The 12301-nt window shown below is 47.2% G+C and overlaps 1 protein-coding gene across 1 annotated transcript in view; it reads left to right on the forward strand.

The window, feature by feature from the left end:
- The first annotated feature begins 4605 nt into the window (after positions 1-4605).
- The window catches only part of NID1 (nidogen 1), a 69690-nt gene continuing 61994 nt past the window's right edge, over positions 4606-12301 (forward strand). The window contains exon 1 of the mRNA XM_012660353.1: positions 4606-4912. Coding sequence (XP_012515807.1) covers positions 4688-4912 — 225 coding nt within the window. The 5' untranslated portion in view covers positions 4606-4687. The remainder of the gene's footprint in view (positions 4913-12301) is intronic.

Raw genomic sequence — 12301 nt, forward strand, 5'->3', positions numbered from 1 at the left:
AGCTGGAGGTCTGATGATAGTGAATCAGGAAGACATCCAGAGGAAAACAGGATGTAGAAATAGAGGGATTAAACTTGACCCTGAACAGCTTGGCATCTTCTAAATCAAACATGTGGATGGACAGACTTGTGCTTCCCCAGAGTATGTTTTACACAAATCTGCTTTGAAAATGCAATAAACTGAGCACCAAGTCTGACTTAATTCTCATCTGTTGTCAGGGTATGTTCATTTAGTTTATGTCATCTTTACCTGAGATCACAACTGAGCTGAGATTGTTTAAAATATTCGTGAACTAGGTGAATTCCCCTGGAACTGGAACACTAACACATTTAACTCTACGTGACATCTGGGAAATAAAGGAAACTTCCATGGCCATATGTGGTCAGTGGCCAAGCTCACAGGACAGCGAGATTAGAATGGATGCCTTCTTCCGTGACATGGCCAATTGGGCTGTTTCCCTACTCGGTTGCCTGGACTTTAGTCTATAGAACCAGATAGAAAAGTTACTTTGGCTTCTTATACACACAGCCTGAGACTTGCTTCCTAAATTTTGTCTTCTGGTCTTGTTGGGATGACAGCAGTCAAAGGAGTACAAGTCTCAAAAGAGCAGGGTTTTGCTTTTTTTTTTTTTTAAATAAAGCTGATGTATTATGGAATTATGAGTGCAATTGCTACTGCAGATATCAAATGATTCTTGAAAGTATCACTGAGTGCTTAAATGGTTAACTTTTATTAGTGTGCACACAGCATTGGGCTAGGCTCTGTGAATTTAGGAAAACAAATAAAACACATGGTCCTTGCCCCAAAGAGTTTATATCTGGGAAAAATACATGAAACTGGAGAAAAAGACAAAATTTTTATATGCACTTAGAAAATGTCCAGAACATGATACGAAATTAAGTACTCTATGATGAAAATTATGATTGCACACCAAGTGTATTTGGAAGTGCAAATTCTAAAAAGAGTGACAGGGACACAGTCCACACTGTTCTAGCAGGAGCCACAGAATCAATATCATGTCCCATAAGGACTGGGCAATGTGACGCAAGTGTAGGGCTATAAATAGTAAATGACAAGAGTTTACAGTATCTACTAGATTTACTCAGGCCAGACAATACTTATGAAATAAGGGAATACAACCATGCATAAATAGAGCATGGATGTTACATAAACAATGGAGAAAATATATCTTGTGGGTAGAAACTGAGGGACAAACCTCTCCTTCCATAGAAAGGCAAGATGGGCCGGGCGCGGTGGCTCACGCCTGTAATCCTAGCACTCTGGGAGGCCGAGGGGGGTGGATTGTTTGAGCTCAGGAGTCCGAAACCAGCCTGAGCAAGAGCGAGACCCCACCTCTACTAAAAATAGAAAGAAATTAATTGGAGAACTAAAAATATATAGAAAAAATTAGCCGGGCATGGTGGCGCATGCCTGTAGTCCCAGCTACTCGGGAGGCTGAGGCAGAAGGATTGCTTGAGCCCAGGAGTTTGAGGTTGCTGTGAGCGAGGCTGACACCACGGCACTCTAGCCCGGGCAAAAGAGTGAGACTCTGTCTCAAAAAAAAAAAGAAAGGCAAGATGGTGTGGCAGAAAGAACATTAGCTTTACCTCTGCAAATCTCATTTGCCCCCTACCTACCATGGGGCTACTGGCTGGCTAGTGCCATTATTATTAGCATTAAATTCAATGCTACAGAAAGCATCTAGCAGAAGCAGGCATTCAACAAAAGTAAGCCTTGCTGCTCTTTGTGTATCTGTTAACACATTGACTGCTACACAAAAAAGCCTAGAAACTTGTCCTTGGGGCCACAGTGTTTTATTATGAAAACAGAATAGAAATTTTGAGTGTAATTTAAAGGTAAACATAAATAGAAAAACAAAAATTTATTGACTTCTATTCATTTCATCCACATTTTTAGAATTAAATCGTCAATATTAGTTGTAGCAATAAGAACACCAACAAGTGAGGGTTTGTATATGCTTCACGTAGCCCTGGGGTCAAAACTAGAGTGAGTTAAATATAACTCTCATGGCAGTTAATGTGTTGAAACATCGCACTGTGTTATCGTCTCTGTCTCCCCCACAGACTGTGAGCTTCTCACAAAAGGGCTTATGCCTTCGTGGTCTTGGTATTATGAATTCCTAGTACAGTGTCTGACTTATGGTAGATTCTCAGTAAATGTTGACATACTAAGAATGAAAACTGTATCTTTAGGTAATAACGATAGCTTACTATTAACTGAATACTTACTTCCTGCCTAGCTAGAAGCAGTTCATGGATCACCTTAGCTAATTCTCACAGCAATCCTTCGATATTAGGTGTGAACATCCCATACAAATGACAAGGATACCGAGGCTTGGAAATCTGCCCACGCTAATACTGGAAATCTGCCCACGCTAATATGGCAAACGGGGAGCCCAGGCCCCAGCCCGGGTGACTCTGGGGGCTGTGCTGTGCTGAACCGGCAAAGTACAGAACTGCTCTCCTCCCGGATTCGCCCAGGAAAATTCCATGGACCAATGGGAGTTTCAGAAGCTGTCTGTGTACCAAAAAGGGAGAGAATTTGTGAGAGGAGGAAAAGCATTCCGGGCACGGACAGCAGCTTCAGAGACAGCCTCGATGTGTGACACAGGGTAGGGTGGGGTGGGGGTTTTGAACCAGGACAGGCTGCTGTGCGCAGGTGAACAGGGAGCAGAGGAGCCTCCATGTGGAGCTCTCGGCAGCAGCTCGAACAGCCAGTGCCGGGCCCAGAAGCCCAGAGATTGCACGGATGGTGTGGCAGGCTGCACCACGGAAGGCACGACGTCAAGCCAGGAAATACTTCTGGGGACGGGGTGGCAGTTCAGAGTGTGGCATCGCTGAGAAGGAGTTGACAACAGGCAGCATTAGTCACTTTTTAACAAGGGGAGAAGTGAAGCAAACAAAGGCCACTTAACGTAGTAGTTAAAAGTGGGGTCCCTGCAGGCTCCCAGTTGTGTGACTTTAGCAAAATGATTTAACTTCTCTGGGTCTCTGTGCTTCTCCTTTGTGAAATAGTGGTGGTCTCTGTCTCCTGGGGTTATTGCGAGTGCAAAACGAATGAATACATGTAGCACACTGGGTGCCCAGCAAGCACTTGGCAAATGTTATCTCTGAAAACTAACGAATTTAAAAGAAAAAGAAAAGGTGTCATGAGTAGATTAAAAACTTTATGCTTAGAAGGCGAGTTTCATTTCCTTTTTCTTCATGTTTTCTGCTGGTTCAGGACTCACGCCCTCTAAATGTTATATAGAATTTGCTGTTTACTGGGAGAATTATTCCAAACTAGGTTCAAGGTCCTTAATTTTAGCTGCTGATGGGAAAGCAGAATGTCCTGGTGACCCCTCCCAGTTAACAGGTCTGACATCAAACACATCCATTTCTGGCTGTCACAGGTCCCCTTCCCTGAGATCAAAAGGCTGCACTTGTTTTCCAATCCTCTAGGTGTAAAACCTTGAACCCAATTTTAACTTCATTGCTTTTCCTCCTCAACGCCAAATTTATAATCAGGTCTTGCTCCTTCTTTCATTGTAACGTCTCTTAGATTCATTTCTTCTGAATTTCGATCTCTTCCTTTCTCACCCCTGTTTTTCTCCTTTCAATGGTCCTCTCCTGACCTACCTGTTTCTACTTTCTGCCAAATTAATGATCAACGGTATTTAGGATAACACTTAAATCGCTCATCTCCCTTTGTTACGAGCTTTCAATAGTTCTAGTGGTAGAGTGAATTCAAATACCTGCATTTGTTATTCAAGGCTCTTCTTCGAACAGCCCCTCCCCAAATTCTCGGCGGGGGGATGGTGCCTTGAACCCAGCCGGCTCAAGCCCTGCACCTCCCGGGACGTCCCTTCTCCGGTCGCCACCGATAGAATCTCATTCCTTCTGGAAGACCCGCTTTGATTCCTACCATCCCACACGAAGCTTTCCCCGGCGAGTCATTCCAGCCCTAATAATGTCTTTTATCACTTGGGGTCCCCATCCAACCTAACACTGCATTGTGTCAGACACTCACGACTTTGTCTCGGACGGTGGGACCTTATTTCTTGCCGAACCCCCACATTAGGGAGCACAGGGTCAGGCTCGAAAACTGCTGAACGAATGGATGGATGAGCAAATGAACACGCTCCGGGCCCAGTCCCCTTGCTAACTCCCCGCTCCCACCCGGTCTGCCTACGAGAGGCACGCGAGTGTGGCCCGCACGCCGCCGAGCCGCCCTGGGGAGGGCTCTTTCCCGAGTCCAGAGCATCTCCACGTCGCCTGCTCCCTGCGCCTGAACCCAGATTAGAGGACAATAGTGCAGAGTCGCAGCTTTGCTCCCACCTCCCGGAGGGGCCGTTCGGTGCGAACCGGGTTGGTTCCGGGAATCGCGGGCACCAGCGCCCACTACCCCGCCGGGGGGGGCGAGGGCGCCGCTGCCGGCACGGCGCAGGGACCCGGTGTCGCCGTAGCCCTCCCCCTCGCGGCCACTGGGCTGCCTCGGCGAGCGCCGGCTGGACGGGGCGGGGCCCTTCCCACCTCCCCTCGGCTCCCCTCCCCTATTTCCCGGGGTGGGAACTCCGGGAGGGAGGCGGGAGGCGAAAGGGGCTGCAGCAGGGCGTCCGGTTACATCTCCGCCTTCTTCAGCCTCCCGCCGCTGAGCCGCTTGGTTTGCGGGACAGCAGTTCGGGAACATGTTGGCCGCGAGCAGCCGGAGCGGGGCTGCGTGGACGCGGGCGCTGCTGCTGCAGCTGCTGCTGGCGGGGCCCGGGGGCTGCCTGAGCCGCCAGGAGCTCTTCCCCTTTGGCCCCGGACATGGGGACCTGGAGCTGGAGGCGGGAGACGACCGCGTCTCCCCTGCCCTGGAGCTGAGCTGGGCGCTGCGCTTCTACGACAAATCCGACATCAACTCCGTCTATGTGAGTGCGATCCGGGACGGGAGGGGAGGGCCGAACCGATGTCGGAAGGAAGGTCGCGGCGGGCCGGGGCGCCCGCGGAGCCGGACGGACGTGGGCGTCGCAGGCGGTGGCCGAGACCCGGGGGCCGCCTGGGGACCTGGCGCGGCGCTGGGTCTCACGCCGCGGGGCGGCTCCAGCCTCTACCCTGCCCCGAGGTGTCCCCACCACCTAGCCACTGTCACACAGGAGCGCGCGCGTCCGGGGCAGCCCGGCTCTCCTGCGCGTGGCTCTGCTCGCGCCCTGCGGGGACGCGGGACCCGGGACCCCGGGCGGAGTTTCCCCTCGCGGCTGCGGGCTGCGTCGCCGCCGGGAAGTGCGTCCGCGTCTCTCCATTGTCCTGGGCCTTTGGGGGGCCTGGGACTCGCGCGGGTGCCGGGGCGGGGGGGGAAATAGCCAGACCCGGCTCTCGGCCCCGGGAACTTAGACGGCCCCCGCGTTCGTGCGCGCGGACTCCGGATGTGTCTTGGCAGTGGCTCTGCTTTCTGGCTGGGCTCGTTTCAGGGTCCAGAGTTCAGGGCTGGGAACGCAGGGCGCCCGGCGATCCAATTTCCTGTGGCCGAGCACTGTCACCACGGGGGGCCCCCCTGAGGAGCGAGGCCGGATGACCTATAGCTCTCTGGAGCCTCCCCAGAACTGGCCGGGCCTGGGGGGCGCTGTCAACTCGGCAAAGTCCTCTCGTGCCGCGGCCTTTCCCGGCCGCACACCATGTGGGTTTCGTATAAAGCTCGTGCGCATTCCAGAAGTGGGGGGAGCCGCACACACAGGGCTGGAGCCTGTCCCGCCCGGGAAATGGCTGTGCTCCCGGCCTGCCCGGGCAGACTAAGCCCTGGACGACACTCACGTGGAGTTCGTCGGCTTTGCCTAAAATGAGTGAGTCCTCAAGGTCCCGATCCGCAGAGAGCCCTCGCCTCGCTGGTCGACGGCCCCGGCCCTTTTGCAGAGTCTGGTGAAGCCTCTACGGCCTCTTTTCAGTGTAATGCTTTGAAACGCATAAAATAAAATCCACAAGGTCACTAAGGAAACCGACTATGTTGAACTAGAGATCAAAATATTTTTAAATGCACATTTTATGGAGTAGTATACGTGCTTACTTTTAACCACGTTAAATAAGGCGTAGCGGCGGATCCAGTGGAAGATCAGGAAACTATTGAACTTCGAAGCTTGTGAGGACGGTAAACAATATTCAGGCACTTGCAGCAACCACCGGGTGTCCCGAGAGTCACAATACATAGGGAAAATGGGAAATTGTAACTAAATGTACTGTTATTTACAAAATAGTCATTAAAAATTTTTACAAAATTTGTCCTTTGTATGGAGACTTTTGGGACACCCTGTATAATGTGATATGAAAATATCTGTGACTTATAATAGTGGCAGAGTCACTAAGTGCTACTGGTCCTGTGCTTTGTTGCCTACATTCATTATTGAAGGAAATGCTAAATATCAGCGGGTACGGAAAATACAAATGAAATTTCTTTTTTGTCATGTAAGTTAACAGACCCACTGAATTCTGTTCAGGAATCTCTATAGGAGTCATTGGACCTCAGGTTAAGAACATCTTTGTTAAATTTGGGACCGTCCTTTACTTGTGGCATCAGAGTAACCACACTACATTCTAAAGATCAAGAAAATCTATTCCTACTAAAAGATCCTGCCAGGCTGGTTGTGGTGGCTCATGCTTGTAATCCCACCACTTTGGGAGGCCGAGGAGGAGGATCATTTGAAGCCAGGAGTTCAAAACCAGCCTGAGGAACACAGCAACATAGCGAGACTTGGCCTCACCCCCCTGCCAAATAAGATCTCTGTCAAAGTATTCTGGTCTATTTGGGTTTACTCTGCATTTCAAGGAGAAAGAATCCCACAGGTCTGTTTGGGTCTGTGCTGTAGGTTGCGTTCTCCAGGAAGCTGAGTTTGACCGTGATGGAGACTAAACAGGCAGGTAATTTTATCAGGGTGTTGTCCGATCCACACCTGTGGAAGGGAGGGGAACGAAGGAGAGTTGAACAGAGGGAGAAGCCGAGCTCCAGTGAAGTCCCAGCAAAGGTCTCAGCGAGCACCTGGGGACCTCTGAAGCGGGGGTGGCCTTTCAGAGCCGTCTCAATGATGTCACATGGCTGAGCCCAAAGTCCATAGGTGAGGTGACCCATGGTGGCAACAGGCATGGGTACTGGGAGAGGGGAAGAACTGGGGCCAAATGATGCAATATACTACGTGTAGCGTCATGAAAGACGGAGAGAAGGTCGGTGGTTGGTGGGTTAAACTATCTGTAGCTTGTCACAAGATGTGCTCGTCTTTAGTAATGTTTAAGTCAGGCAATCATTTGCAAGACAGCATGGACAAATGGACCAGGGAGAATTTGGAAGCAGGGAAACCAGTCCTATAAGCTGCGGGGTGATCCAGACACTTGGCAATGAGACCCTACAGAAAGGGGCCACGGACAGAAGAGGGTGGACTGAGAGATGGTATGAGATGCATCAAGAGGATTTCTGACCGACTGGTCACATATGGGACGTGAAGAAGATGGCAGACAGTGATGGGGCAGTTGGAGGGGCTGACGTGAGTGAAAAGGCATTATCCTAGGTTTGACTCTGGGGCATTGGGACCAACGAGGGGACCAGAATGTGGAGAGGCCCTGTAGCCAGTACACGTGAAAGCGAGCAGTCAGGCTGGGGAGGAAAATAGGCCAGTGGAGACACTGGTTTACAAGGGGAAATAGGATAGTAGGAAAAAAGCTGAGAGCTGGAGTTAGAGCCCTGGAAAATGATAGTTGCCACTGGTGATGCTCTAACGTGGCAATTCTCAAAGTGTAGTCCAGGAATCGCTCGGTGTCCTGAAGACTTTTGCAAAGAATCTGCAAGGTCAAACTCTTTTCCTAATAATACTAAGATGTTATTTGATTTCTATACACCCATGCTCTCACATGTCTATAGCGGACGCTACATGTGCGATAGCTATCACAACAGCTGGAATGCAGAAGCAGATATGAGAATCCAGCTCTGTCTTCCACTAAGCCAGACATCAAGTTGATTTGCAAAAATGTAAAACAGTGATGACTCCCTCCTTAAATATTTTTGGTTTGGAAAATACAGTTATTTTCATAAATGATGATGTTATTTATGTTAACATGTAACTAGTTCATAATTTAAACATTATAAATATTTAAATATTCCTTGGTTTTCATTTCTCCTATGATAAATATTGATTGAGACAACCTATTTAAAAATAAGCTCTTCGGGATCTCATTAATTTTTAAGAGTATTAAGTGGCCCTGAGGCCAAAATGTTGAAGAGCTGTTGATCTAATGCTATCCAGACATCACATGCCTCAGCCTCAACTTGACAGATGTTCAAAGGCAGGAGAAGGGGGTTGCTGGGGAAATACTCCGTGGTAGGTTGAGGTGTTGTATTGCTTGCCAGACTAACTCCTATGGGCCTCAGCAGACTCCCGATACGATAAGGTCTAATTCTCCCCATACAATAGCCTATTATATTTTTGAATAGGAAACCAGCATAGTCCCACTGATGAAACCAGCCATTCTTTGGACCCCATCCTGGGTCTAATCAGCCAGCCAACTGAGCCACTGGACATTTTACATGAGTTCTACTGCCTTGACCAATGAACTTCGAACTCCTCGGGTGAGAGTTCTTCAAAATTGTAATGAGGTTGTGCAGAACGATAAAACCGTTTTCTTCCTTTGCCTGGAATTTTATCGTCTTAGTTTACTAATGTTGGTTATCTCATGCTGATTGGAAGCTCTGATAGGGTGTGTAGATCAATAGAAGAATTTCTGGAACATGATTTTTTGTGTATTAAATGATTTTTCTTTGATTCATAAAAATGGAGGAATGGATTAGTTGTTATTATTTAATATGTTCAGCTTGTTTTGGAGATAAAATCTTTCATGCCAGGGAAAAATAATAAAAGGATATCTTTGGTAGCAAAAAGACTGTATACCTCTTTCCTGACTCATTTCCTGGCCTCTAGTTTTCATTTTCTCTCTCTCTCTCACGCACACATACACACACACACAACCCTCTAGTTGTTTACTCACAGAACTGCCACAGTTATGGGCACATAGGAGGTTTATCAATTTGCTGGTCCAGCCCAGGGCCAACACCTATGGCTCTGCTGTTCACAGGACAAGGGCTCCGGCCCAGGGGACAAGGTGGGGTTGGAATCTAGCCCACACTCCGCTCACCAAGCCCTGAGCTTCAGCATGGGGCTGGGGCCACCCAAAAGAAGGGTCGCCTTCTTCTGATTTGCCCAAAGTTGCCTTATCGTCTAGCAGTGACCCTGAATGAATCACAGAATACGTAATATAGTGGTCCTAGCACTCTGGGAGGCTGAGGCAGGAGGATTGCTTGAGCTCAGGAGTTTGAGATCAGCCTCAGGAAGATCAAGACCTCATCTCTACTAAAAGTAAAAAAATTAGCCAGGTGTGGTGGTATGCACCTGTAGTCCCAGCTACTCAAGACACTGAGGCAGGAGGATCTCTTGAGCCCGGAAGTGTGAGGTTGCTATGAGCTACGATGACACCACTGCACTCTACTCAGGCAACAGAGCAAGACTCTGTCTCAAAAATAATAAAAAACCCAACAAAGTCTCTCATTAGACATGAACTGGATTACGTTGAGCACATTGACTCATCTCTAACTATTACCCTTAGATTGTCCCTAATCTCTATTTGCTAGTCCTTTTGTTTCTATTTCTAATTCAAGCCAGAGTCATTTCTCTGGCTCTGTGGGGTTAACGGAAAACATTTGCAATTTGGACTTGGAGTTTTGTTCTGGCACTTCTGGTGTGTGATCTTAGGCAAGTTATATGAACTGAAACTCATTTTTTCCCCTCAAATGAAGAATGAAAATGATATTAATCTTTATCAGGTTTAATGAGATAACTAGAGAAAAAATGCTTTGTCAACTGTAAAGTGCCATGCAAATGGACTAGGCATTAGGCCCAAGGTCCACCTCTGGGCTCTAGGCTGAAATTAATCAATCTCTACCTTGATTGGGTCCCGGACTTCGCTATTTTCTGGATTTCTTTTTCAAATTTTTCTTTTCTGAGGCCCTTTTAGTTTTCCAACTCTTCTAGCTGCGCAATCACTAACCATAAAGCCATCCCAAGAAACTTTGCAACTTCCGTGACTTCTGCCCCTGATTTCTCTAAACTGGGCAGCCAAATGAAACAGCATGAGTCCTGGTTAATGACTCCAGCAGATGTGGGTTCCGATCTTGGTTCTATCACTTGCTGGCTGTGTGATATTAAGCTAAATTTAGTCTCTTGGCATGTCTTTGTTTCATGTACGTGAAAAGAGGGATGGTTGCATTAAATGCCCATCGTATGAAATTTTTAAAAATGCAAACAGCCTGAGTAAAGGACCGCAAAATTAGCAGACACTCAGTAAATGTTTGCTGCTTCTCCATTCTTTATTCTAAATTATTTTACCATAAATTCCCACTGCCTCTGGCCCATGGGGTTTGAATTTCATTGTCTTCTCAGTACAGCTATTTGCATTTCTAAAACGACCCTGTTTGTTTCTCATTTGTGCCTACCTCAAGCATTCTCTAACCACACATATTTTGAAGAACTCTTCCCCCCACTATTGCAGGCTGCTTTCTGCCCCTGGGACTGTTGCTACCAGGCTCACTGAAGCCAAAAAAGATGGCTGTTGTTTCACTTTTTCAGCGCGCATTTGGACGTAAGAAATCTAACACAAAATTTAAATTTATTGAGCATCTGCATTTAGACTTTCTCCAGTAATTCATGCTGTCTGTAAGTTCACAGTAAAGATGAAAATGAGATAAGAAGTGCTTTTTAAAATGGGAAAACTCTCCCGTTGTAAGTTAGTCTCTGTCCATCCCCTTCTTGTCAATTGAGTTGAAACAATTGTATGTAAGTGGTTCCAGCTGTTAACCATGTGGTTCTTGGCATTTTCACCCTGGGGTTTTTGTGATACAACTGACATGCTCTGCCCTGTGGCAGCTGGATGAAAAGCCATATTGTTTACTGTGTTCCTTGGGGTGAGTGGATAGACATGTTCAGTAAAGGGACATCAGGTTGTACTAGTATCATAGTGAGCTGAAGTTTAGCTTTGCTAAGGGAACTTTTTTCCAATGTGAACTGATCTGTAAGCAAGATTTCAGGGCAATATTTACATTGGTTGACATGCTGGAAATAGCTGTTCTTCAACAAAGAAGTGTTTGTTCCTTAATGCAAATCCACTAAAAACTCATCTAGGCAATATTTATTTGGTTGGTTTGAGTTACCTTAAGACAATAATATAATGTTATTATTAGTAGTAGCTCTCTCAATAATTCAGATGGGCTATCTCAGGAATGCATTGAATCTGCAAGAGTTTTGCAGTGTGATCTATATAGATAGCAAGGAACACGCTGGTGCTTTGGGAGTCAGGGCTCTAAGATGCTAATTGTAAAGTTAGAGAGAGGGGTAGACAGAAAGGAACAGTGGTAAACTCTGCTTGGGAGGCCAGCTGAGGCTTCTTCGCAAGGAAAACAAGACTTTGCGGAGGACACTAGCTGAGGTTTCTGGAGGAGGTTTTTCAAGGAGGTTTTCAAGGAGGGGAGCGTAGATGCAAAAGCATGTGGTGTTCAGTAGGTGAAACACCACGGTGAGTTTGGAGAATTGGAAGCAATCTCAAAATTTTTTTCCAGCACATTTCTACTCCAGCCTTTCACTCACCAACATTCCTATCAAAACTAAAGTCTGGTCCCATAATCCACATAATTTTTTAACTAGCACAAACGTGGTAAGCAGAAAGTGATACTGGTGACTGCTGTGCAATACTTACGTTTGATAAGAATTGTTCCTTTCTCGACCCAGGGCACTGCATGGGGTGCCTCAAGGGTATGTAACGTTTTTTTTTTTTTTTTTGAGACAGAGTCTCACTGTGTTGCCTGGGCTAGAGTGCTCTGTAACTTTTGATTAACTTTAAGACTAAATCTGCCTTTGCCAGCACTATCTGCTCATGAATCCAGTCTAACGCAGCCACTGTAACTAACGCTCCTAAATCCCTGGGAGGGGAGGGGAAAGGAGGGGAAGTCTGGGGAGGGAAGGAATTCAAAGACAATGATGGATGGTGGTAGAGAGTAGAATGATGGTTACCAGTGGCTGGGAAGGGTGGGGTGGAGGATGAAGGAAGGTTGGTTAATGGGTACAAATACACAGTCAGAGAGAAGGAATGAGTTCTAGTGTTCGATAGCACTGTAGGGTGACTATAGTTAATAACAATATATTGTTTTTTTTTTTAATTTTTATTTCAGCATGTTATGGGGGTACAGGTGATTAGGTTACGTATGATGCCCTTACCCTCCCTCCCCCCCAAGTCCGAGC

The sequence above is a fragment of the Propithecus coquereli genome, unplaced genomic scaffold, assembly GCF_000956105.1.
Source record: "Propithecus coquereli isolate 6110/MARCELLA unplaced genomic scaffold, Pcoq_1.0 Scaffold66, whole genome shotgun sequence".
Classification (NCBI taxonomy): domain Eukaryota; kingdom Metazoa; phylum Chordata; class Mammalia; order Primates; family Indriidae; genus Propithecus; species Propithecus coquereli.